This window comes from Pipistrellus kuhlii, unplaced genomic scaffold, assembly GCF_014108245.1.
Source record: "Pipistrellus kuhlii isolate mPipKuh1 unplaced genomic scaffold, mPipKuh1.p scaffold_m20_p_6, whole genome shotgun sequence".
Taxonomy (NCBI): domain Eukaryota; kingdom Metazoa; phylum Chordata; class Mammalia; order Chiroptera; family Vespertilionidae; genus Pipistrellus; species Pipistrellus kuhlii.
Genome location: NW_023425562.1, coordinates 35,427,333 through 35,452,325, shown reverse-complemented (window position 1 = coordinate 35,452,325; position 24,993 = coordinate 35,427,333). Strand labels below are relative to the sequence as shown.

General features: G+C 60.5%; 1 protein-coding gene across 19 annotated transcripts in view; it reads left to right on the top strand.

Annotated features, from left to right (window-relative positions):
• NFATC1 (nuclear factor of activated T cells 1) overlaps positions 1-24,993 on the top strand; it is a 94,904-nt gene that overhangs the window by 27,564 nt on the left and 42,347 nt on the right. For 13 of the 19 annotated variants that reach the window (XM_036418044.2, XM_036418046.2, XM_036418057.2 and 10 more), the window contains 4 exons: positions 9,064-9,266; positions 10,764-10,936; positions 11,957-12,097; positions 20,602-20,657. In XM_036418044.2, coding sequence (XP_036273937.1) covers positions 9,064-9,266; positions 10,764-10,936; positions 11,957-12,097; positions 20,602-20,657 — 573 coding nt within the window. The remainder of the gene's footprint in view (positions 1-9,063; positions 9,267-10,763; positions 10,937-11,956; positions 12,098-20,601; positions 20,658-24,993) is intronic. The other 6 variants (XR_006740359.1, XR_004984324.2, XM_036418049.2 and 3 more) reach the window with 2 other exon arrangements.

The window sequence follows — 24,993 nt, the reverse complement described above, 5'->3', positions numbered from 1 at the left end:
ACCGTGACAGGGACAGGGGTCATCTGTCGCCCTAACCCTGACTCCTGCTCCCCCCGGGCAGTGGGTCTGAAGGCCCCGGGAGCTGTGGGCAGGCAACAGAGTTTCCCTTGGTCACACGTCACCTAAGAAGCTGTGATCCCTGCCCTCCCCACCCCCCTGCCTTCCCCCTCAGGCTCCTGGTGTGACCATCACGTTGGGGGTGGGCGGGCCTCGCCCCAGAGCTCCAGGCCATGCGGCGATGACAAGAACATTTTCCCCGAAGCCGTGCCCACCCCTGCCAAGCCCGGCCCCGCTTTCGGGGATGCTGCCAGCGGGCGCCTGTGCGAGGCTTTATTCCACTGAAATCAGTAAGAGCCTGGGAGGGAGGAGGGCACGCCAGCAATCAGCGCCATCAGGCAGGCGCTGGGGGCGGTGCTCAGCCCCGCGGGGACAGTAGGGGGCACTTGTGGCCGTGCACTTGGCCCCGGGTAATACCTGCCTGGTGAGCTGCTCCACTCCGCACAGCCCGGGACATTTTAAATCGCCGCCTCCTGGGGGAGAAAGGTCAGGCTCGCCTGCGTCCAGCGGAGCTCCACGGCTGCAGGCGTTTAATCCCTTTCTGGCCACAGTTTCCATAGACGATGGTGGTTGTGGCTGAGTGGGAGCGGCGCTCCAGCCGCGAGAGAAACAAGGAGGAAGCAGCGAGAACTAACAGCCCGCCCGCGGCCTGTGAATGCCAGCAAGGGGGGACGCGGGGACGCGGGGACGCGGGCGATGTGGTGCGGCTGTGGTGCTGTCCCTCACGGGCGGCTGGGGACTGTCCCAGGGGAGGGTGTGCAGAAAGTCCGTGTCCACCTTCACCCCTTCAGTGTCCTGGGCGGCTGGGGTGTCACCATCAGTGTGACAGCTGGGAGCACTGACGCCTTTTGGGGGAATTATAAACATTTAAAATGGCCTCAGGAATTAGTTCAAAATAAAGGGCGGCCAAGTGGGAGGGCCTGGCTCTGTGTTTAAACAGAACAGACAGCCCCCACCCCCATCGGTGCCCAAGCACAAGGGTCAGAGCGTCTGCCAGCGTCTCGCCGCGAGGTGCTGGTCATGGAGGCCTTTTGGACCTCGTGGTGCCAGTGTGTTTGTGTCTGTGCAGCTGTGAGGCAGGCGTGAAAAAGAAGGGATTTGCTCAGGGGAGGGAGGGCGGTCTTTTCTGGTTGGTGGGCCACACGTCAGATAAAGACTGCGTTCGCACACAGTTATAAAACAAATGAGCTGTGATGGCTCGGTGCCCACAGCCTGCCCTGCACGGCACCACATGGCATGTCCTCCGACACCGGGACCCACACCTGCACCCTCGCCTCCTTCAAAAACGGCCGAGATCACGGGGCCTCTGTCCGACGTGACCGGCCGCGGTTCCGATCAAACTGTTGTCACCGTGGATCGAGGGAGAGCCACCCAGCGGACCCAGGAACGCTCGCCGGATAAACGGGCGCTGTCCCCAGCACCTCCGGCGGTCAGACCTTCCACATCTCCGAGAGCTTGTCCGGGAAGTGAGCCCGCGACCTTCTGCAGGAGGGGACGCCGAGCTGTCCCACAGCCCCTGCTCTGCACCCGCCACAGCAACAACCTCCTTTACGGACAGTGAGGGGACACAGGGGCCTCGTGGCTCACCCAGCATCGCCCAGTGGGCGGGTCGAGGAGCGTGCAGGCCGCTTTCCACACTCAGGACTCTCCTGGACTCTCCGGTCACCGACAGCACTAGGAGGCACGATGGGAAGCCCGAGGGCAGCTCACTCCGCACCCCCTCCCCCATGGCCATGGCACGCAGGCACGGCTCTGGAGACAGCAGTGGCTCTGGGAAGGGGCCGTTCCGCCACCTTCACAGGGACAGGAAAGCAGAGAGGTCATCGGCTGGATGGACGGCAGGAAGATGCCTCTCCAGAAAGACGGGCAGGCTGGCCTCTCCCCGTGTTGTTACGAATAAAGCAGAAGTGACATCCCCGAGGAGCCGGGGCCTGGTGCCGCACCTTCTTCAGAAGAGAACACAGGGTCACTGAGCCCCAGCCAATCGTCTCTTCTCTGTCACCAGAAGCCCCGCCTCCTGTCATCCCCCGGCCTCCGTCCCGGCCTCCTTCGTCCCTCCGCTCTGCCGTCCGTGTCCCCGTCCCCTGAACGCCGCTCACGTGAGCGGCCAGAGAGCCCGTCTGGGGTGTCCTGTGTCCCTGCTTCTGTCCGGGCTCGAGGAGCTGCCCGGGGAGGCCGCTGCTCTCTGACCCAGGGGTCGAAGGGCGAAGCTCTGTTTACCAAGTCACCAAAACAACTTCGCCGATAGCATCTAGCCCATCACGCAGGAGGCCGGTGTATGAATAATGAATCAGCCATGGAAATGTGAAACACAGCGAAGGCTTTGTCGATTCCTGAACAGCATTTTGGGTGTGCTGGTCAGTTATGAGTGACCACGTCACCCCTGTCCGGCCGAGGAGGAACGGGTCCAGAGCTGGGGGCCAGCTGAGCCCTGCTGGGCTCAGGCCTCACCCTGGCCACGGGGATCCCCCCAGCCTCAGGCTTGGGCTCAGACGGGGCAGATACCTTTCTGTCGTCCTGACACGTGAGAGCTGAAACCGCAGAATGAACGCAGTTGCTTCCTGTCTGATGGTTCAAGTCAGCATCCAGAATTAGGCTCTTACAGTTTTCATTTTATAAAGCCCCCCATTCCTCCCGGCACCCCCCTTCCCCACCCCCGACGCCCCCACCCCGGGCTCGTAGGGGCAGCTGAGGGCTCAACACTGTGAGACTCAGGCCCTGGGGGGGCTCAAATCCTGGGACAAACGGTGACTCCCTGTCATCCACTGACCACAACATGCGTGTTTACCCACAGCTTCATTCCACTTTCCATCCATTTGTCCACAGCTGAGGCGGGACTGTTAACCGGGGAAGGCAGGGGTTCACAAAGCCAGAGACCTGGATATCCCTGAGGTAAATCCCTATTTCACGGCAAACCCTAGGTCCGCCTTGGAGCCAAGCTGCAGGTCTGCTCAGGGCCTGGCACGGGGGCCGAAGGCTGGGCTGCGGCTTTAAAATGCAGGTCTGAGCCCACCAGACACCCATAATCCCCCCTCCCCCCCTGCAGCCGCATGCCGCTGACCTGCCTGGAGGCGGATTAATTTTTCATGGGTCGGCTCAGCCGCTGGGCACCTGCCCTCTACTCTTTCACAGCGTCTAGGCAGGTGGTCGGCTCCTTCAGGGCTAGGTCCCCACAAGCCCAGGATTGCACCCTCGTGTGGGGCCTCCGTTGTTGTGTCAGGCGCTGGTGAGGCCGTGGCGTGCTCTTTCCTCCCTCCTGCAAAGGCGAGGTGGAGGCCGGTGACGATGATAATGAGGAGCGGGGCGAGGGCTGGTGGGCGCACGTGGCCTTCACCCAGAGCCCCGGTTCACCTTTGTCCACTGCGTTCAAAGGCTGTTCTGTGTGTGAGGAGGGGCCCCGGGTGGGGGGACGTCACCTCCCGAGTTGCTGTTACACAACTGATCCTAAGCCACTGTGGGCTGTGGCACCGAGTGCCGATGGCCTGGGCGGGGGCCTGGGTCGCTGGGCACGCTGTCCCAGCGGCTGGCATTGGCCTCGCCTCTCTCCGAGAGCACGGGGCCCCCTGTCTGGATATAGCACTTTGCTCTGGGTCAGCATCGAGACGGGCACACAATCGCCCCTTGACCGGCCACTCAGGGGCTGTCCCTCACAGCACTCGGTGCCAGGGGCAGGGCAGCTGACGGCAGGCTGGTGTCTGGCCTGTGGGCACTGGGCATCTGGCCGGCATTGCCCATGTACCAGTGCAGGAGCCCCTGTGAGGTCTCCGGGCCCGGCACTAGCCCTGACTCATGGATGGCAAGCATAGGCCAGGTATGTGTCCCTCTGCTCACTGGGTGGCTGACAGCCCCTGTCCTGGGGCAGGTGATTTACAGTCTCGCCCTCCGACGGCTCCAGGGGCACACACAGCGGTCATGACCTCTGACCTCACGAGCTGTGCCTCTCAGGGCTCCTGGGGCCTCTGCCCCTGCCAGGTCTGACCCACCACGCCTGCCCCCTCCCGCCCCGCACTGCCACTACGTTCAGGCCCGCGTGTGAGGCAGGCAGCTGTGGCATCGGGGGAGTGGCCTTGTGAGGAGGCACCACCGGGCCTCACTCTGCCACCAGCCCCTGTGTGTCCGAGCACCTCATCTGGTTCAGCTGCCCCAGGGCCATCCCGCCTGCTGGAGACCTATGGCTTCTCCTTCTATTTTTGTGCCGAGAAATTCCCATATGCCTCAGGGAGAGCTCTGGGAAGTGGGGCCTGAGGAAACACCAGGCACTGGAACAAACCCACGCTGCCCACTCAGCCCGGGAATGGGAACTGGATGCCCTGGGCCCTGATGGTGACAGCGTGGCCGGGGCCCGAGCCCAGAGCCCGGCCGGACATTTCCTCTCCAAATCCCGTCACGACCTTCCATGTGGAAGCCACGTCCCATCCTGGGACACAGAGGTGGAGGCAGAGGGGCTGGAGTGAGACAGGATGCCCTGAGATGAGGATTCCGGGGCAGCCCAGCAGGCAGGAGAGAGGCCACCGCAGGGGGGGGACGGTGCCTCCCCTGCATGGAGGGCGTGGCCAGCGCCTGGGCGTCCTCACACTCAGGACCCGGCCCCCTGTGGGATGAGAGGAAGTGCAGGCGGCTTTGAGTGCACGGTCTGCGAGGAGAGGCCTTGGGAGCGCCACTCCCTATGCAATGGAGCCGCGTGCGGGGAGGGGCCGGAGCCAGGGAGGCGTGTGCTTCGGAAGACTGCGGGGTGGCCCAGCGTGGACAGAGGCCTCGGGCCATGTCCCTGGCATTTCGGCTTCTCAAATATTTACGCAGATAAACTCCCTGAACATGGTCCTCACTCGTTTTCTGCCTTTTCAGAAAAGTAGAAAAACGTCACACACAAAACCCAGAAACGCTAGGAAGGAGCTCTTTTTCCTGCAAGGAACATTGTGCGGCCTCGTGGAGCCTTTTTGTTGCCAGAACCGAGTCTGTGACTTGTGTGCAGTTTAAAAACTGGCTGGAAGGCTTTCGTGTCCTGGCGATTTACACCATTTCATTTTACGGCATAAGCCTGGTTTTGTCTGAGAGAACACGCATGGTCTGACTCAGTACTAAAGCAGCAGCATCCACAAGGACTGCTCTTAGAAGTAAGGTGACACTTTGTGGTGTGAACTTCGTGTGGACATTGGGTCATCGCACACACATGCAACACACACGTTTGCACATGTACACGGTGCACACCTATACACATGCACAACACGGTGGGAGCTGGGAAGAGTGGCCTGTTGAGACATGAGTCACTGAGACCAGCTCTGCAGGTGAGTCCTGGTGGGAGCTGCAGGTGCACAGTCAGCTCTGTTCCCGCCGTCCCACAGGGAGATCCGCATCCTCCCATCACTCGCTGTCACTGTAGGGAGGTTCCCCTGGGCTGACTGAGCCCAGAGCCAGTGCCAGCATCCCCATCCCTGCACATCTGCACACTCTGGCTCCTAGCACATGCACACACACATGTACACACATCACACTTGCACACACACCAACCAGCAAGAGGAAGTGAGTATCTTGGGGCCTTCATCTGGCAGCTTTAACCTGCAGGACATCGTGAACCGGGAGGCTGTGGCCCTGAAACTCACGTTTACAAATGCCTGGGTTCTGCCTGCACCCTGTTTAGCAGATGCCTGGGGAGGTGTGGCCCAGAGGGTGGGGTAAGGTGCCTGTGCTCACACGTGTTCTCACACAGTTTGGGGGCTTTTCTTGTGACTTTTGGCTCTATTTTGTTGCCACTGGTTATTTCTAGTTTTCCACTTTCCTTAATAAGGAGGCAAGAGATCGGTGTCTTTACAACTGTCAGCTGTGCTTTGACGATCACATGTCACCACAGCAGGCCCCTCCCCCCACAGACAGTGGCCCCAGATGAGCTCATGGCCACCCCTGTCACTCACGGTCCCAGATGGGTGCTAGAGACTGTGATTTCCCTCTCCATTATCTGGCAGAGATGTGGGATGTAAGAACGCTGCTCACAGAGCGTCCCCACCACTTGTCCCTCGCCACCGCCTTCGCCGTGAGGCCCGGCCTCCTGTGCAGTTGGCCGCGAGGATCTGGGGACTGCACGTGTAATTAATGTGACGATGCTCATACTACAGCCTCCGAGTTAATCCATAGCAGGAACGTTTGGGTAAAAAGAAGCGAAACCCTTTTCAGAACTGGATTTTCCCTCCCGTCATAGTTCCTTTTGGCATCAGGTAAAGACACAAATTTGACATCTGGGTTAAATGCATAATTTCCCTTTGCTCTTGGGTCAACGCTCAATCACTGAGCCACACTGGCCGGGCCATAATTTCCTTTTGAACAGACTTTTATGAAGATGTCCTTGGTTAGCTTGTGAGTAAACCAACTAAGAGTGGCCACTTGAAAAGGAACCAATTCCCCTCAACTGGTTCTTTGTTCACATGATACGGCCTTCCCCTGTATGTGTGTATATGTACATATATGCATGTATGTCCTCTCTGTGTGTGTGTGTGTGCATGTGTGTGCATGTGTGCAAATGTGTTGGGGGGAATGGGCTCGGGAGCACTGCTTGAATTTCAATATTGAATAAACTTGACCTCAATCTCTCCCCTCACCTGTCATCATCTCCCGTGTAAGTGCTGAGCTAAGCACAGGAGCTAAAAACAAACATTTTTATGTGTAGAAAACTCAGTAGCTCTTACACCTTGAAATGGAATAATGCATTTTGTTTAGCATAGAGAGGTCATTGTTATGACAGGTAATTTTATAAATATTATCCTAAATATTATCCTGACAGATACTATAATGTGCCAGAGGCTGAAAACTATGCATTGCAATGTGTGAAGTATTTAAATTACTTTTCTTAAAATGAACTTCATATTTTAAATAATAAATGTTTATCTCCCAGGTTAAACCCCATATATTCCCATTTTCACTGAAATAGCATGTTTTTAAAAGGCTAGTTATACCCACAATGCATTGCATCCCATACCATCTGATCATCCCCACAGTGGGAGTCCCTGGGGGATTTTAAATTGTCATTTTCAAAATATCTGACCCTAGCCCGGCCATGTCAGGCCAGCAGGACTGCCTCCTGGCTCTGTAGAGCTCACCTGAGCCGCACGAGACAAAGTTTAGGCAAAAGACTCATTTTCTTGCATCAAGTTTACCAAATAGGACACAGAATAGCAAAATTTGTTTCTTAATCGACCTCTGATTTAAATTTAATATTTTCTGATTATAAGATGTAGGCTTGGGTCCAGCATGGACTTAGGTTCCTTAGTAAGTTCACTAACCTGGCAGAGACTGGAGTCACACTCCCAGAAGGAGGCGGGAAGGCATGGCCTGGACAGTGGGCTCGGTCTCCTGTACACATTGCCCACTGTTCCCGTGCAGAAGCTCCTGTCTGCACCTGGGGAAAGGTCTTCAGTCCACAGGGACACACATCGTTCCTGCAGGTTAATAGCCACCTGAGGTGAGGGCCAGGTGCTGGCGAGTCCCTGTGGAGACCGGGGAGGTCTGCCTTGATGTTCACCTGCACGCAGCTAGGAGGAGAGCACGTGGACGGAGCAGGCGAGGGAGACACACCCCACGCCCCATGCTAAGCCCAGCTCTCTGTTCCTGCCAGCCTCTCCGGTTCCATGTGGAAACTCAGGTGTGTCAGCTGCAGGTGGGAGACGCCCTCTGTGTGTGTGCACGGGCCTTGCACACTGTCCTTAGTCTAAATGTGTCAGAGACCCAAGAGTCAGGATGACACTCGGTTGTTTCAATAGGAAAGGACCACTTTGAGGTCGATCACGTCGGCAATGCTCAGGACCGAGGCATAGGCAGACAGAGCTAAGACTAGGACACGCACACTGCAACCGGGAGTGCAGTCTCCCCACCACACACAGGGCTCCAGAGGGGCTGGGGCTGCTGAGTGTGCATGTGATTGTGTGTGTATGCATGTCTGAATGTGAATGCCTGTAAGTGTGTGCATGATGAGTGTGCGTGAGTGGACTGTCTCCTGTGGTTCAGACTGGGGATATGTCTGTACTCACCCTCTGTGCACCATCCTCCTCTGGCTCCGTCACCTCTCCCTGGGGCGTTCAGAGCCTCCTGCTCCATTGGCCACAGCAGGGGACAGGTGTGGTCTGTGAGCATTGATGGGCGGCTGCAGAGTGCTCGCCAGGACAGCATAGACCAGGCCCTGAGCAAGCCCGTGCTGGGTGTCCCGGAGCTGCTGGGAGTTACTGGAAGCTGCAAATGCATGCATCTCAGGGGCTGCAAACTGGTCTGTGCGTGTGACAGCCTGTGGATGGTGTCACGGGGGCGATACTGAAAGAGCTACTGGTATTTCAGCTGGTCCTACTGAAGGGCCGTCTGAGACCGGGAGAAGGATCATGTCCCGTTGGGCACTTGATTCTACCAAGCAAGCGGCTTAGTCAGTGTCATCCAACTTTCTGATAGCACCCCCCCCCCAGCTGCATGGGGTCCTCACAGCTGTCGCTGGCCAAGCGGACACAGGGTGTCCTCGCAGGCTGTGGTGCACATGGAAGGCAGGTGGGTCTGAGGAATAGGCAGCCCCCTCCCGGAGGGACCCATGTGCTGGGAGGGACCCATGTGCTGAGAGGGACTGTGTGCTGGGAGGGACTGGGGCTCCTTCCCACCTGCCTGTCCTGCAGAGAAGACAGCACGGCTGTGAGCATCGTCACTGTCCTCATCCTGCATGCTGGTCACAGCGGTGGTTGTAGCTACACATGCGTGGGTGTGCACACGTGTGTGAGTCGGTACGTGTGTGCCTGTGTGTGCTTGAACATAGGCAGCAGTGTTGAAAGCCTGCATGTCACCAACTGCCCCAGGACCTGGGGGTAAGAAGGCCTTTCCGGGCTCCCGGTCTCATTATCACAGAGAAGCAAGGGGCCGATGGGGAGAGACTAACCCCGAGCACCTGTCACCGGCTTCCTTTTGAATTCGACTCTGCTCATGAAAGTTTAATTGCCTCTGCGTGGCCCCTGCGCGGGTGCTGAGCGGGTTCTGTTCTCTCGCCAGCTCCACGGCTACCTGGAGAGCGAGCCCCTCACGCTGCAGCTGTTCATCGGGACCGCGGACGACCGCCTGCTGCGGCCGCATGCCTTCTACCAGGTGCACCGCATCACGGGGAAGACCGTGTCCACCACCAGCCACGAGGCTGTGCTCTCCAACACCAAGGTCCTGGAAATCCCGCTCCTGCCAGAGAACAACATGAGAGCCATGTAAGCACTGCCCGCCACGCTGCTGGGTGCTCGGAGGCACGGCTAGTGTGTGCTCGGCATTCGTAGCCCCCACGCCCCACAGCTCAGTAGCCCAGTTCCTAAATAAACGTCACAAAGATTAGTGACGATTTCTGTCTTTCTGGGGTCTCAGCCAGTTAAACAGCCCTGCAGCTGTGAGCAACCCCCTTCCCCCAGTGCCTGCCTTCAGCTCCCAGACAGGGCCCCAGTGGGAGGCACGGTTAACCTGCAAACGTTGAACAGTTACAGAGAACACCGTGTCTGGGCCGCAGTCTGTGGGCCCCCGTCTCTCCGAGTCCTTGACATGTAGTCAGCTCCGACTCGCTAGTTTAGAGTTGAGGCTTACACGCCTCACATCTGAATGGGGCCGGTACTCATGGTTTCATGAATCCTCTAATTGAGTGACGGGGGGGGGGGGGGGGGGGGGCTGTGCACGTCACTCCTGAGCTGTGGACGCCACAGAGAAAGAGACCACAGTCATCCCACGGGATTTACATCCCGCTGGGCCCAGGGTGGTGTATCAGAGCTTGGTGGCCCCTGGAGGTCAGGACAGTGTCCCTGAGGCAGCAAGCTGGGTATGCAAGGAGACAGCGTGTGCCAAGGCCCTGGGGCAGCCGAGTTTGGGGTGTTGATGGGGACAGCGTGGGAGGTAGGGCAGGCCGGGCCACAGTGTGGAGGACTTCGAGTGGAATTTTGGTAAGTTTTGGAAGGAAACCATTCAAGTTGAAAATAGAGGGAAAGTTTTCTCTTCTTGTGGATTTTCCCCAGATTTGCCCACACCTCTGAGTTCATTCTCAGCCCCTGGGTTTAGCTCAAGAGCTGGAGTCAGTTTCCCACAGACCAGGCGGCCGGGTGGTAGGAGAGCCCACGGGTCCTCAGCAGCAGCAGCTGTGACGTCGGTGAGAGCCGTCCAGGTTCAGGGACACACCTGGAGCCATCGCTGGTCCCCAGTCCGCACCAATGGGCCCGCTGAGTGTCTGAGCGTGCCTCCTCCAGCTTCCTGAAAGGAAAAGTATCCGTTTCCCCCGGCAGTCTGTACACAGACTGTTGTGCCGGAGTCTAGTGCTCAGTGAAGCTGAACAAAATCATAGGAAGCTGTAGGAAATTCGGGATCTTGAGCTGAGCGATGGGGCTGCTGCCAGAACCTTAAATAAATGAACTTAGCTCCGAGACGGAGCGGCAGGTCCTGACTCAGGGTTCCCGGGGCCGTGTCCTGCTCGGGTCCCTCCAGGCCCCGCACTGGCCGTCGCTGTGGGCCTGCCCGTGTCTGTGCGGGTGGACGAAGGGGGATCACGGCGATAGGGACTTGGCTGTCTGCATGGCCCCCCACTCCCATCCCGGGGTAGACGGCAGGGTGTGTCCTGTCCCAGTGTGTGTCTGTCCTGCCGGGTGGGCCCGGGCGGGTGGAGCATCGAGGACGGGCGTCCCGTCCCGCCCGTGGGGTGGGGACCGGCAGGCAGTGGACTCTTGTTTTGGCAGCATTGACTGTGCCGGGATCCTGAAGCTCCGGAACTCGGACATCGAGCTGCGCAAGGGGGAGACGGACATCGGCAGGAAGAACACGCGTGTGAGGCTGGTGTTCCGGGTGCACATCCCGCAGCCCAGCGGCCGCACGCTGTCGCTGCAGGTGGCCTCCAACCCCATCGAGTGCTGTGAGTATCGTGCCGTGCCGACGGCGCGTCCTCACCTTTCGTGCGGCCCTGAGCGGTGGGTGCCGTCCGCTGACACGTTCTCCTGGGCAGTCTGGGCACACACCCCTCCGTCTGACAGTCCCACCCGGTGTGGTGATGGCAGGCACGGTTTGCAGCGTCGGTACAGGGCCTGGACCGGTCCCAGCTCCGACGGGGAAGTTGGGGTAAAAGCGAAAGAAAGTTTGTTTTGAAACACAGACCCCTGCGGTGATTGGATTTGCGTTAACCCCTCCCACAGGAGGCTGGGAAGCTGAGCGTCCCCCTTTGGTCTTGCTTCCGCATGGTCTGGGGGTCCTTCCTCTTGCGATGGTTTTAGTAGTCTTTGTTAGCAAATTGGATGCCCTACAACCTCACAGCCTTCTCTCTGCCCAGAAACGGGACCCTGGGCTGGGTCTATTGAGGTGCTCCCCAGGAAATCCGGGGGGCCTGGCCCACCCGCCAGCCGTGTCAGAACCACTCCTGCTTCCCTCATCTCGGAATGGCCTGACCCAGCCCCAGGTGTGGGCTCTGGGAAACTCACCTGTCCTCACGCTCACCCGCCCCCTATTTCAGTGGTGGCGGCGGGGGAGGGGGCGGGCCTTGGTTTGGTTCCTTTGCTGCCCACGCCAACGTCGGGCCGACTCAGGGATGGGGCTCCTGCCTCCCTGCTCCTGCTGGTCCCTGCACGTCGTCTCGCACACACCTGTCCCAACGCCCTGGCTTTTCTGCAACGTGGCTGCGTCTGAGATGGGGGGACCCTGGGCTGTGTGAGAACCCGGGTGCATGGTGCACCCTCAGACACTCTGCCGGCCTGCCTCCGGGGACAGCACCGGTGGGGGAGGGAGGGCTGCACGTTGTCCCGTGATGGCTCACACTGTCTGCCGCACAGTCCACGGAGGGGCTGTCTGAGGGCAGCAGCTCCCAGAGGCCTGGCCGTCTGGGGTGCACTGGGGCGAGCGGGCGGCCGGGCGGGGCCTCGCTCACTGTCTCCTGACCCCACAGCCCAGCGGTCGGCGCAGGAGCTGCCTCTGGTGGAGAAGCAGAGCGTGGCCAGCTGTCCTGTCCTCGGCGGGAAGAGGATGGTCCTGTCCGGCCACAACTTCCTGCAGGACTCCAAAGTCATCTTCGTGGAGAAAGCACCAGGTATCTTCCTTAGAAACGGACCTCCGAGTGTTTCTGGGCGGGCGTTGGGGGAATGGGGTCCTGGAGGCGGAGGCCTCTGCGTGTGGGTCTGCGTGTACATGCGTGGGCCCGTGTGTACAGGCGTGGGGCCTAGTCTTAGCTCTGTAACCGCTGGGGCTGCATCCAGCCATGAGTGTTTATGCCAGTGGAAGGTTTCCTTCTGGAGTCGCCGAGGGCCCATTCTCACACAGTTGGTGTCCCAGGGGCTGCAGTGAGGCTGCCGAGTGGGTGGTATGCTTTCCCCTGGGCCATATGGTAGCCCGCTGCCTGGACTGGGCAGGTGCCTCCCACGTAGATCAGGTCTTTCTCAGAATCACAGATTCTCAGAGGCAGGAGCCCCGGTGCAGGGCAGCCGCAGTCACCAGTGGGACCCGCATTGAGGCCCACCAACCTTCCCCGCCCCCATCACCCTCCAGCTCCCCCATCCACGCTGGTGGCACCCCAAGATGCCACCATCTGTTCTCTTCATGACTGGTGGCCTCCAGGCCCCAGCTGTTCTCTGTGAACCATGCAGACCTCATTGTCAGGAGATCTGTACACGTCATCTGTGTGGGCGAGTGTAGACTCTACCTGTGCTGGCAAGTGTAGACCTCTGTGGGTGAGTGTAGACCTCTGTGGGTGAGTGTAGACCTCTGTGTGGGCGAGTGTAGACCTCTGGGGGCGAGTATAGACCTCTGTGTGGGTGAGTGTAGACCTCTGTGTGGGTGAGTGTAGACCTCTGTGTGGGCGAGTATAGACCTCTGTGTGGGTGAGTGTAGACCTCTGTGTGGGTGAGTGCAGACCTCTGTGTGGGTGAGTGTAGACCTCTGTGTGGGCGAGTATAGACCTCTGTGTGGGTGAGTGTAGACCTCTGTGTGGGTGAGTGTAGACCTCTGTGTGGGTGAGTGCAGACCTCTGTGGGTGAGTGTAGACCTCTGGGGGCGAGTATAGACCTCTGTGTGGGTACAGACCTCTGTGTGGGTGAGTGCAGACCTCTGTGGGTGAGTGTAGACCTCTGTGTGGGTGAGTGTAGACCTCTCTGGGCGAGTATAGACCTCTGTGTGGGTGAGTGTAGACCTCTCTGGGCGAGTATAGACCTCTGTGTGGGTGAGTGTAGACCTCTCTGGGCGAGTATAGACCTCTGTGTGGGTGAGTGTAGACCTCTCTGGGCGAGTATAGACCTCTGTGTGGGTGAGTGTGGACCTCTGTGTGGGTGAGTGCGGACCTCTGTGTGGGTGAGTGTAGACCTCTGGGGGCGAGTATAGACCTCTGTGTGGGTGAGTGTAGACCTCTGTGTGGGTACAGACCTCTGTGTGGGCGAGTGCAGACCTCTGTGTGGGTGAGTGTAGACCTCAGTGTGGGTGAGTGCAGACCTCTGTGTGGGTGAGTGTGGACCTCTGTGTGGGTGAGTGCGGACCTCTGTGTGGGTGAGTGCAGACCTCTGTGTGGGTACAGACCTCTGTGTGGGCGAGTGCAGACCTCTGTGTGGGTACAGACCTCTGTGTGGGCGAGTGCAGACCTCTGTGTGGGTGAGTGTAGACCTCAGTGTGGGTGAGTGCAGACCTCTGTGTGGGTGAGTGCGGACCTCTGTGTGGGTGAGTGCGGACCTCTGGGTGGGTGACTGTAGACCTCTGTGGGGAGTGTAGACCTCTGGCCGGTGTTTGAAGAGGGAGCTGCGGACAGAGGCTGCTGTGGTGAGGGTGAGTCCCTTTCCTCTGGATAGATTGGATAGATGTGGGGGTGGCAGCACTCCTGCCCCAGGATGCTCTATTGGAGTCTGTGGGGAAGCCGCTGGGCGCTCACAGGTGAAGGTACGAGAGTGAGCGTTCCCGGGTTTGTGGTTGGAGCCGGCCTGTCCGCAGAGCAGCCCCCACCCTGCAGTGGGGAGGGGAGGCTGCAGGTGGCCAGGCTGGTGGCCTGATTCATCTTTTTCAAATTTCCTAATGGGAATTTTCCTGAGAGTGGCAGGGCCGGACTCACGCAAACCACTGGGAACCGCCATCATTCAGCCTCCATAATGGGCCTTGATTTTGTACAGTTTGCAAGCAAATTAAGTGCTTCACTCAGAATGGGCTTAAAAGTCTTCCCCGTTTAGTGTAGTCTGCCTATGTAATCATGCACATAATTGGAAAACTTGTCTCGAATTATGGAGAAAAACCAACTAAGTGTGATGACAAGGAGAGGAATTTGAATTTCTGGAACACTCTTCTTTGGAGGACGTTAATCTTGAGATAATTTAACCTTTTGAGCTTTAAACGTGTGTGTGTGTGTGTGTGTGTGTGTGTGTGTGTGTTAGTGTGTGCGTGCGTGTGCGTCGGGCAGGAATGCCGGGACTCTGTCGGCCAGCGGAGACTGATCGGAACTTGCACAAAGGGGAGGTTGGAGCAGTTTTTCTCCGTTTCCTTGACCGAGTCCCTTGCCTCCAGGGCGGGAACGGGTGTGACCCCTGGAGGTGCTCTGCCTGCCGTGTGCACCGGGACCCCTGCTGCAGGCAGCTCCCCAGGCCACGCTGCGGGCTCGGTTGTGACGGCTTCACTTCGTGGCCTCACAGGTGTGGGAGCTCAATTCAGGAATGCCCAGCGGCCTCACCCGGGCCCCTCGGGGCTTCCCCGGCTGGGTGCCAGGCCGTCCCTTGCCGGCTCCGGTTGGGAGGTGGGGGCGTCCTCGCCCCTCCGTCTCCTGTAGCAGCTGGGGCGCCTGGTGCAGAAGGCCAGACACAAACAAGTGGGCGGTGACCAGGTGTGACATAAACATCCTGCACCCGTGACAGCGAAATGCAAACGTGGCCCTCATCCCTCTGACACGCCGGTGACTTCACGTTTGGGTTTAAGTGAGGCTGCTGGTGTGCTCACACAGGAGATGTGCGTGTTGTGGGTTTGCAGAAGGGAGTGCATGCCACACGTTTTCTTCCTGGCAAAGGGCGCTCGCCCCCTCCTCCTGCCTTCCCCACGAAGAGAAGCCACTAAATCAATGTAGATAAAAACAGTTGCCTCTGGTTTTCCAGGAAAGCCACCTGACCTGTCTTAGCTGTCTTCAGACGCTGCGCGGTGGCACCCAGGCTGAGTGTGAGCGGGAGAGTGTGGCTGTGGACGCCTCTGTTGTTGCGTTGAAACCTCACAGGAGGGCTCTGGCAGCTGCAGCAGCAGCAGGCGTGGCTCTCGTGGGCGTCACCCCGTCCAGGGCTGCCCGCCCCCGCCTTGGGCACGGCCTCCCAGAATCCACAGGAAACCCCAGGCGCACAGCTACTCAGCTTTTTCGTGTTTCGGGGAGAGGTTCCTTCTGTTCTCCAGGGCTGGCCGAGCCCGTGTGGCTCCGAGGAAGGGGTGTCTGTCCAGGTGACAGCAGGGACCCTGACAGAGGACCGCGATGCTGATCGGCATTGGGAACAAGGCCCCTCCAGTGTAGTCGGCCAGGCCCTGGGCCAGCGAGGGGCTGCGGGGCCTGGAGAGAAGTGTCAGGAAGGGGTGGGTGGCAGCCACACGGCTGCTGGCTTTTCACCCAGTCACACAGAGGCCCAAGGGGCAGTGCTCCCGCGTCTGGGACCTTTGGGGTTTGGCCTTTACTAGGGGATCCCGGCAGGCCCTGCTCGGCAGCCTGTGGAGTGACCGGCTGCTGGTGGCACCTTGACAGCCCTTGGAACAGAAGGAACTACGGTGACTTTGCTGCTAGTTCTCACCGGCGGGCATTTTCCCCGTTGATTTTAGGGAAAGTGGCGGGAAGGCAGGTGAGGGTAAGAGTGGTTGCCTATTGCTCTCACCCCAACGGGCCTGGGGATCGAACCCGCAGCCCAGGTACGTGCCCTTGGCCAGGAATTCAACCTGAGACCCCTCAGGCCAACGTAACCCCTGGACCAAACTGGCCTGAGCGTGGAACCGATCTTAAAAGAACGTGGTGCTCACCAAACCCAGGGGCAACGGAGACGCTTTTGCAGTTTTGTCTCACGGCTCAGGCATCAAGGGGGCATCCTCACCTCACCATGGGGAACAGTTACGAGAGGCAAGCGGGGCCCTGTCGTCGGGACGCCTGGGCCTGAGGGGCCAGTTCAGCAGGAGTGTGTGCAAGGGTGTGAGTGTGTGGGTGTGCACGACTGTGTGCAGGCTGTGTGTGAGTGTGAGAAGGAATGTGTGTCAGGGTGCGTAAGAGGGCGCGTATCTGGTGACTGGGAGCGGGTGTGTGAGTGAGCGGATGTGTGTGAGGGTGTTTGCGTGTGAGGAGGGTATGTGAGCGTGAACAGGCGTGTCAGGGTGCGGAGGGTGATGTGGTCCCGGGGGCTGCGGCCCGCGGCCTGGCTGTGCTGTGTGGGCCGTGAGTGACACCTGGCGGCCCGGGTGCCCAGAGCGCTCTCCGTGGCGCGTTCGCAGCTGGGCCCGCGCCCGTGGGGTCCTGTTTCGCTCGCCCCGGTCCTGCAGCTGGCGCTCCGTGACGACGCAGCACCGCCCCGGCCAGCAGCCCGCACCTCCTCCCTGGTCCGGTCCCAGGGCCGCGGCCGCGCGGAGCCCGGCGTGTGTCCAGGCCGCAGGGCTGGAGGCTTCGTGCCCTCGGCGCCTGGAAGGTCCCCAGAGGGGACACCGCAGGCGTGTGGTGCGGCACACACGCCGGGAAGCCGTGACTTGGCGTGGAGGAGAAGACCTCTCCTTCCAGACTTTCCTGGCGCTGACACGGGAAAGGGGGTGGCGACAGCTGTCGTCACGGTGCTCCCCGCGTCCGCCCTCCGGGCCTGACCTCCGCCGTGCCCGCCTGCAGCCCGGTGAGCGCACGGGGCCAGGAGGGCGGGCGGCAGGAACTTTCCTGGACCGTGCTGGGAGTCACACTGGTGTCCAGGGAGTGGACGAGCAGCAGGGAGCCAGGCTGCCCGGTGTCCTAAGGAGGCCTTTTCCTATGTTTTTGGCCTCAGAATGGAAAGATGACCCGACCGTCTAAATCGCACAGCGTTCTGAATAGCCGTGGGAGGACATGAGCGGCCAGGAGCCCGGCCCTGGGAGGCGAGGTGGGTGGGCAGGCAATGTCTGTGGGCCGTGTCCGCCCATCCCAGCCCCTGCTCCCCGGCCTGCCGTGCTCAGGTTCAGGGAGGTCCCAGGAAGTGTCCTCACCCCAAAGCGAGGGCTGTGGCTTCAGCCCAACCCAGGGGCCCTCAGTCCCTGTAGGGCTGTCCTGTGGGCGCCAGGCTGACCTCTGAGGTCAGCCTTTGAGGGACCTGGAAGGGGAGTGGACGGTGCAGCTGCTGGTCCAGGAGGCAGGGCTCAGCTTGGCCTCCGTGCCCTCCGGACCCCTCATGGCCCCGGGACAGCCTGCCCCCCCGGGCACAGTGACTGATGGGGCGGAGTGTGGGCAGGAGGGTCTTCACAGGCACCCACGGGACTCCCACACAGGCCTCTCACCCTTCCTCACGTGCGCTGTCACCGCAGCCTCTCAGGGCGGATGGCTGGTCCTTCCCTCGGACTCGCCCCAAACCACAGGCCCCTTCCTCCAGGCTCTGCCCGAGGCAGCGTCCACACGGTGGAGAGCCATCACTCCAGGTGCTGCTCCTGTGCACTCGGCGGGCCCTGGCTCCTGGGGGGAGGGCGTGGGAGAGGGCACGGCTGGGTGCCTGGCCTCAACGCCCGCTTCTCCCCGGCTCCCACGACACAGCAGCGCCACCGTGGCTGTGTGGGAGACGTGCTCTCTGTCAGCTTTGAGATGTGACTGTCTCACAGCCACACAGCTGCCCTGCCCACGCCCACTGGTTTTGGTAAATCAGAGCCATTCCACCATCACACACCCCAGAACGGTGTCATCGTGCGGATGCTCCAGCCTGGTCCCCGCAGGAGCCCATGTGAGGACTGTGCCAGGGAGGTGGACGTGCCCCTGAATGGCCAGCCGCGCGCTGTTTGTCCCCGTCGACGGGGCTTCGGAGTGCGTCCACGTTTTGTCTCTTGAGCCCAGTGCCGCGTGAGCACCGGTGCCCGGGTTCCCCGTGGTCGAAGACGCTCCTTCCCTGGGCACAGCCCCACGGCTGCAGCTGGAAATTGCACGTGGGACCCTCCAGGGACCGCCAGGCTGGCTCCCACCACACGTGGGCCATTTCCTCTCCACTCCCATCTCTGTGCCGAGCAGGCTGGTCCCAGTGGCTCTGTGGATGCTGTCAAGTGAGGCCTGGGAGGGTCCCGAGGACGGAGGCGGCGACGGGACGGACCTGGACATACACACCCTCAGCCGTTCTGGCCTGAGTCCCTGGGACCAGCCTCCCGCTGCTCCTCCCTGGCCCTCCCCTCCGTCAGGCCCCGCACAACCCTCTCGGCATCTTCCTGCCACAGGCCTTCTCCGACAGCCAGCAGCCCGAGGCCAGCACAGGTCTCACTCTGTCGGTGCCTCCCCAGGTGTCCCGTGTGCAGGCCGGACACGGTGTGCCGCACGGGTACCGTGAGTGAGCGTGCAGCCCGCTCCCGCGGCCGACGGCCGGCCAGGAGGAGATGACGTGTGTGGCCGAGGGCCTGAGCAGCCTGGGTCCCTGGGAGTGGGCGACCTCGCCCTTGAACCAAGGACTCTGACCCAGGCCCTCCGTTATTCCCACACCGCTTCTGCCCACCAGCTGCCTGAGGCCCACAGGCCCAGGGCGGACCGGAGACTCAGAACCCTCCCGCCCCCAGAAGAAGGCCAGGCGAGGTCCCAGGACAGCTTGTGGAGGCTGGGGGGTTGGGGGGGCTCCTGAGGACCCCCGCGGCCGGCCGGGCAGCCAGGCGGAGGCGCAGCAGCCACGGCCGCCGGCCGCCGGGAGCCTCCTGGCGGGTGTGGCAGGGAAGCCTTTGGGATGACTCACGCAGCAGGGAATTCCCTAATGACTGGGAATATTTTTACTTCTGGGCTTGTGCACAGTTTCCTACCGAGAGCCTAGCGAGCTCCTGATAAGCTGAACACAAAGGGCCATTCAGGCCGATTTCCCTTCCCAGCGGAGCTGACGCTGAGCACAACACCCAGGCCTGGCAGGCTCTGCGGGAGGCGGCCTGGGCGGAGCTGTGGAGGGGGGCCGCGGTGCTGGCCGTTCGTTCCTAAGAGTTCTCTCTCCATCGGCACCTTCCACGCCTCGGCCCTGCCTCCCTGAACAATGGCCGTGTGAGAGCAGAGGCTGCTTCAAAGGCATCAGCGCCTTTGGGGTCTCTGAGGGGACCAGACACCAGGGCCCACCCTGGGGCTGTGGATCCACCACGGACAGGAAGACCTGGGAAGCAGGGCCAGAGCCCAGCACTTTGGCACGCCCTGGGCGGGGGACCGGGCACAGGGGGCCCTGGCTTCGAAAGGTGCATGCACCAACTCGGACATCAAGATGTGTGTGTGTGTGTGTGTGCTGGTGCCAGTCAGTGACTCTTCAGAAGCTGTGGTGGGGCGGGCTAGCGGGTGCAGGGCCCCGGCCGAGAGCAGCTTTGTCAGGCTCCCGATGCTTCCAGGCCAGGGGGCATGGGCACTGATGTGTGGGGCCAAGGTTGGCATCTGGCCAGTGGGTGGGCCCGGCGTCCCCAAAGGCTGGTGTGGCCCAGCGGGTCGTGACTCACGCTTCCTCCCCGTCTCCACCTCCACCCGCATGGCAGTCCGTGTGAGGGATGAAAAGGAGCTTGTCTAATTCACTTACAATTTAGGATTTGTGACACACGTTTCTTCTTTGAAAACAGCGCGCAGGGTGTAACTAATGCTTATAGGAGCGCTGACTTTATAAACAGTAACAAGGAAAGAGGCCTAAGGGTGGGGGGAGTACGGGCGGGGGCAGGGGGGCAGTGTTGACATCTATCAATTCAGAATTCTTACAGGGCCAGTCCCTATGCTGTGTATCTGCAGCCAGGGGCTTGCAAGCACCAGGGTGGTTTGTGGAGAGTCCCAGTTAGTGGGGTTCTGACCTGCCAACCCCCCCCCCCCCCCAAGGCCCCGTCCCAGGATCAAAGCCCTTCCACAGGCTCCTTTGTGAGACGTTTTATGTTTCTTAAACATGCAAACAGCCACGGGGTGAGGGTTAAAGTCCCGTGGGCTTTGCACGTCTGTGTCCTGACCCGGCAAGCAGCAGTCAGGGAAAGGACTTCCTCATTGACCCCGTGGGCCTGGCTCCCCGAAGGCCGGGGCCCTGCAGGCTCGGGCGCTGTGCACCGGGGCGAGCTGGCGGCAGAGGGGACAGGGCACTCACGGGGCCACCCCGCTTTTCCTGGGCTCGCGCTCCCTTCGATATGGGAGTGTGGAAACCCTTCCCTGACTGACTGGGCAGAGGGCCTTTTCGGGGGGAGTCCCTCACCCCACAGCCAGGCTGCGCCCTGCAGAGCCCGGTCTTTGGGCTCCGCCAGGTACCCTGGGCCTGGCATCCATCCACTCTTCTTGCCGGTTAGCAGCCAGCGCGGCCGAGCCAGGAGGGGTGGGTCCCGTTCGGGGCGGCTGCTGTCCCGGGCCAGCGGCCTGGACCACGATGTGTGTTTTTGGGGGATGCGCCCGGTCAGGCACCGGGTAACGGCCTTCTGTGCTCTTTCTTCTAGACGGCCACCACATCTGGGAAATGGAGGCGAAGACCGACCGAGACCTGTGCAAGCCAGTAAGTATCGCTGAGACGTGCCCAGGCGGTGCCAGGCGTGCCCGGGGGCTCCCCACGCGGGGGGAGGGGGGAGGGTTCCTGCCCAGGCACGGGGCCTCTTGTTCGTTATGGTGGAAGGACTCATAGAAATGACAGGCGGGCGGTGCGAGAGCAGTGGGGGCACAGCCCTCCCTGGGCCAGGGCTCCCGGGGGGCAGCGAGACAAGGTGCAAGGCAGCCACAGAGACGGACCCAAGGGGCTGGAGGCCTCACGGCGTGCGTGTGCCAGCTCCTGCCACACGGCCAGGACAGGGTGAGCGTCGTGCCCCGACTCGGGGCTTTTCTGTGGCCTCCGCTGTCATTGCCACCAGGGCCCACACGGACCACTGTCCCGAGCCTCTGACGGCGCTGGACCTGTGTGGGCTCGCAGGTGGCCAGGTTCCACCGGCATCCTTGGCAGTGACTTCTTACCCGTCCTCATCAGAGAACACTCACTGCTTACCAGACTCCTGTTTTGAAGGTGAAGCGGGCGGAGCTGTGCCTCGTGGGTGGGCCGGTTCCCTTGGCCGGTTAGCCAGTGGGCTGGGGGCCTGGGAACACCTGCCCGGTGGTGTTTGGGCCACTGAGCGGGGTCTGGGGCCTGCAGGTGGCCACGTACACGTGCCCACACCCACACTCAGCCTTTCACGGCTTTTTGGGAACCTGAGAAATTGTTATTGTTTCTTTGATTGGTTATTTCTGGAGAATGCTCTCGGGGGTCTCTTTTGGTTACTGTTGGCCCGGTGTGTCTCCTGGGTCTCTCTCTCTCTCTCTCTGTGAGCTGACTTCGTAGACCACATGTGTCAAACACAAGGCCCGGGGGCCAAATCCGTCCCGCCAGGCCTTGCAATGTGGCCTGCACCGCGCTGTCATCACTGCACTCCGCTGCGTTTCCATCACAATGACAGTTTATGACTGTTCAGTAAACCATTCGGCCCGCGATTTAGGCTGGATTTTAGATTTTGGCCCCTTCTCTGATTGAGTTCGACACCTCTATCGTAGACAGTAGAAGAGGCTTCCTCCCGTAGACAGCAGGAGCTGGGCCTTCCTCCCCGGGTGGGTGTCTCATGACACGGTGTGATTAGACCATGGTGTTGAAAGCGAAGATGATCAGTAGCTACCATGAGTGTGATTCCCGCTGAGGCCTGGAAAGGCTGCAGGAAGTAGGCTGGCATGAGATGCCGTGGCTAGCAAGGGATTTGTGGAGGATATTCAGTTCTCCCACCTCGGAAGCACATCCCGCTGATGGTGATGTGAGGGTCCTTCCGGAGGTGCAGGGGTGGGGAATACTGTTCGGGTCCAAGTCCTTAATTCAGGGGCTCCTTGTGGGTCCTGCTCGGTGGAGCCGTGTGAGCAGGGGTCGTGGGGTTGGCTGAAGCGAGCTAGGTGATGCTCCCTGCCCTGAGGTGGGCGGGGCCTCCTGGCTGCCCCAGGGGTGGGTCCGGGTGATGCTGGGTGGCTGCTCACAGTGGCTCTGCCAGGACAAAACATCTTCCGCCCGGGGTGTGGCCTCCGTCCACGCTCCTCGCCCGAGGGTGACCCCGAGTTAGACGTGTGCCGATGGAGATGGGGGGCTCACTGGCCTCACGGGGCTCCTGCTGGATCTCTCTCCTGAGGAGCCCAAGCATGTGCTGCAGCCCCGGGCAGTTCGGCTTCCAGACGGGCTCCTGGCCCGCAGGCCTGTGGGCTGCTGTCAGCCCAGGGCTTGTTGTGAACAGACACCTGGTGCTGGAGACACGGCCCCCTCCGCCTTGCAGGGCACGCCCCCCTGCCTCCCTGCCTCCCTGTGTCTCCTCCAACCCTGTCACCCACAGGGCGGCCTCACTCCTGCTCCCGCCACACCGCCCCCCCCCCCCCCCCCGGCCAGTCTCCCCCTGCTTCCCGCTGGCTGTGGTGCCACCCCCAAGCCATCTTGTTCCATCAAAATAATTCCTGCTAAGTCTGCATATTCGGATTTTCTGCCACCGAGTTTTCTTTTTTATGTTGAATACTTGCATTTTTTAAAGGAAGCGTGACAGTTAGTTGCATGTTTTAAAAGAAACGTACGTGTGGATGCGGACGCACCTTTTCACAATTCCATTCTGAGCTCTTGCATGAGGTTCACCTCACCTTTTCCCTAGTTATAAAGAGACTGTCACATTCACTGTGGTCATTGGTGTGGGTGTGCATGCATGTGTATTGTCCACACCTCCACACACCCATGTGCATATACATCATGGTGTGTGTGTTTTTAAACAAAGCGGGATTGTGCTGTGTCTATAGCTTATGCGCTATGGTGAGCCGTTTAGACCGTGGGTATTCTTAAAGCGAGCCCCCTGCTCCAGCAAGTGTCCCTTGTTAGCCTTGTTTCTGCCCCTGCACTTGCTTCCTCACCTGCCCCCTGCTGGGCACTCCAGCCCGGTGCTCCGGGGAGGATAGCTTTTGACACAGGATTGGTCTGTGTAGCAGGGGTCCTCAAACTTTTTAAAGTGGGGGCCAGATCACGGTCCCTCAGAGAGCTGGAGGGCCGGACTATATGAACTACTAATTCCTACTGTAACACCTCAGCTGCGCTCACTGCCCAAAAAACCTGGCGGGCCGGATCAGACTCCTCTGCGGGCCGCATGTGGCCCGCGGGCCGTAGTTTGAAGACGCCTGTTAGAGAGTGGGCCGCGTATCAGCCCGCACCCACATCAGAGCCCGCCCTCCCCTCACTTAGAATTACAAACCCCAACCCCACGGAGTCCAGTCCGCTCCGAGGGCGCGCTGCCCCGCCTGGCACCTCCCGGCTCCCGGAGCCTCCGCCGTCCCTGCCTCCTCACACCTCTTAGTTCCAACCTCAGCCCGAGGAAGTTCTTCTTTCCCGCCTCTCCTTGGAATCTCCTCCGTGGAGGTCGGCTCCTCCATGGTGCCGGCCACGTGCCAGGCCCAGCATCACCACGGTGCCTCCTCCGGCCCAGTCCTCGGGAAATGACCTGAGAGGTAGCGACTTGATCTGCACCTGACTGGTACGGACGGGAAACTGCGACTCCGGCGTGTCAGCGCTGCGGCCGAACCCAGACCTGGGCGACCCGGAGCCAGGCTGCCACCCCCGGGCTGCAGGTGCACAGCTCATTCCCAGCGTCACCCCCCTCGGCCCCTCTGGCTTCGGGGTCACGTTTTGGTGAAGGGACGGCAGGCTGAGTCAGAAGGAGACGGTGTGCTTGTCGCTTCTCCTGAATGGCACGACGTTGTTAAAACAACAGAAGCACGTGGCCCAGAGCCAGCGCGGTCTCACAGGACGCCCCCCCCCCCCCCCCCCCACCCCCCCTGTGCCCTCAGCAGCCGGCTTCGGTGCCTCGGTTTCTCTGCCGGTAAAAGGAAAAGGCTCAGCCTGAAGTTCTCCTCAGTTTTCTGTGTTAGCATTCTCAACGTTCCGCTGCTAACATAATTCAATCAATTTTGCTATTAATCTGGGGAACAAGCTACAATCACTTTAACAACAACAAAAAATAATTATACAATGGATTTTTCATATACATTTTTTCCTGCTTGTTAACTGAAATCATATCACACACACACAAAAAAAAACACGGTGGAACTTTTTGGATGTGCAACGTTCTCCTACCCGACCCCCCCAAATCCAGTGCAGCTCCCCCTCTTCCTGCGGAGCTTGTGGCCCATGGACCAATGTTGCTGACCTGCTTACAGCCACACAGGGTCGGCCCGGGGAGCCCGCAGGTGGCCGGGATGCGGGTGTACCCGCCCCGCCATCTCTGCCCCCCAGGGCCCTGCGGCCTCCGTGCACCTCGCTTTTATAGCTGTGCCTGAAAGAGCATGATGCTCCACGGTTGCTGGTCTTTGTTTTAATACATAGAAAAGTACAGCAGCCACGTGAGCCGCCCTGCTGTTCCATCTCGGGCTCCACCTCCTGACGGCCAGGCGCCCAGCTCTCCACCTTCTTCAGTTGGAGGGAGTCTGGGCGTTCGTGAGGGGCTCCGGGCCGTTGCCCTCACAGACCCTGTCCGCAGACACATCTCCAGAAGCACCTGCCCTGGGTCTTCACGGCCAGTTACCTGGACAGGTGCCCCTGGCTCCATCCAGGAGTCAGCGCAAGGGGGCCTCCGTTCCCATTTTCAAAGGGCACCGACCCTTTGCGGTAGGGCAGACGGAAGCGTTTGGGGCCAGCGGCCGTGTGGCTGGTCCCCTCTCAGCATCTGCACGGGTCCCTCTCCTGCAACAAGCCGGGGTGGCTTCTTAGGTGAGGCCCCCAGTCTGCGTCCCCTGCACACACCACCTCAGACCACCTCTCAGCTCTGGGTGTGGAGGACATCGGGACCCTCTTCCCTGCTAGCCCACGT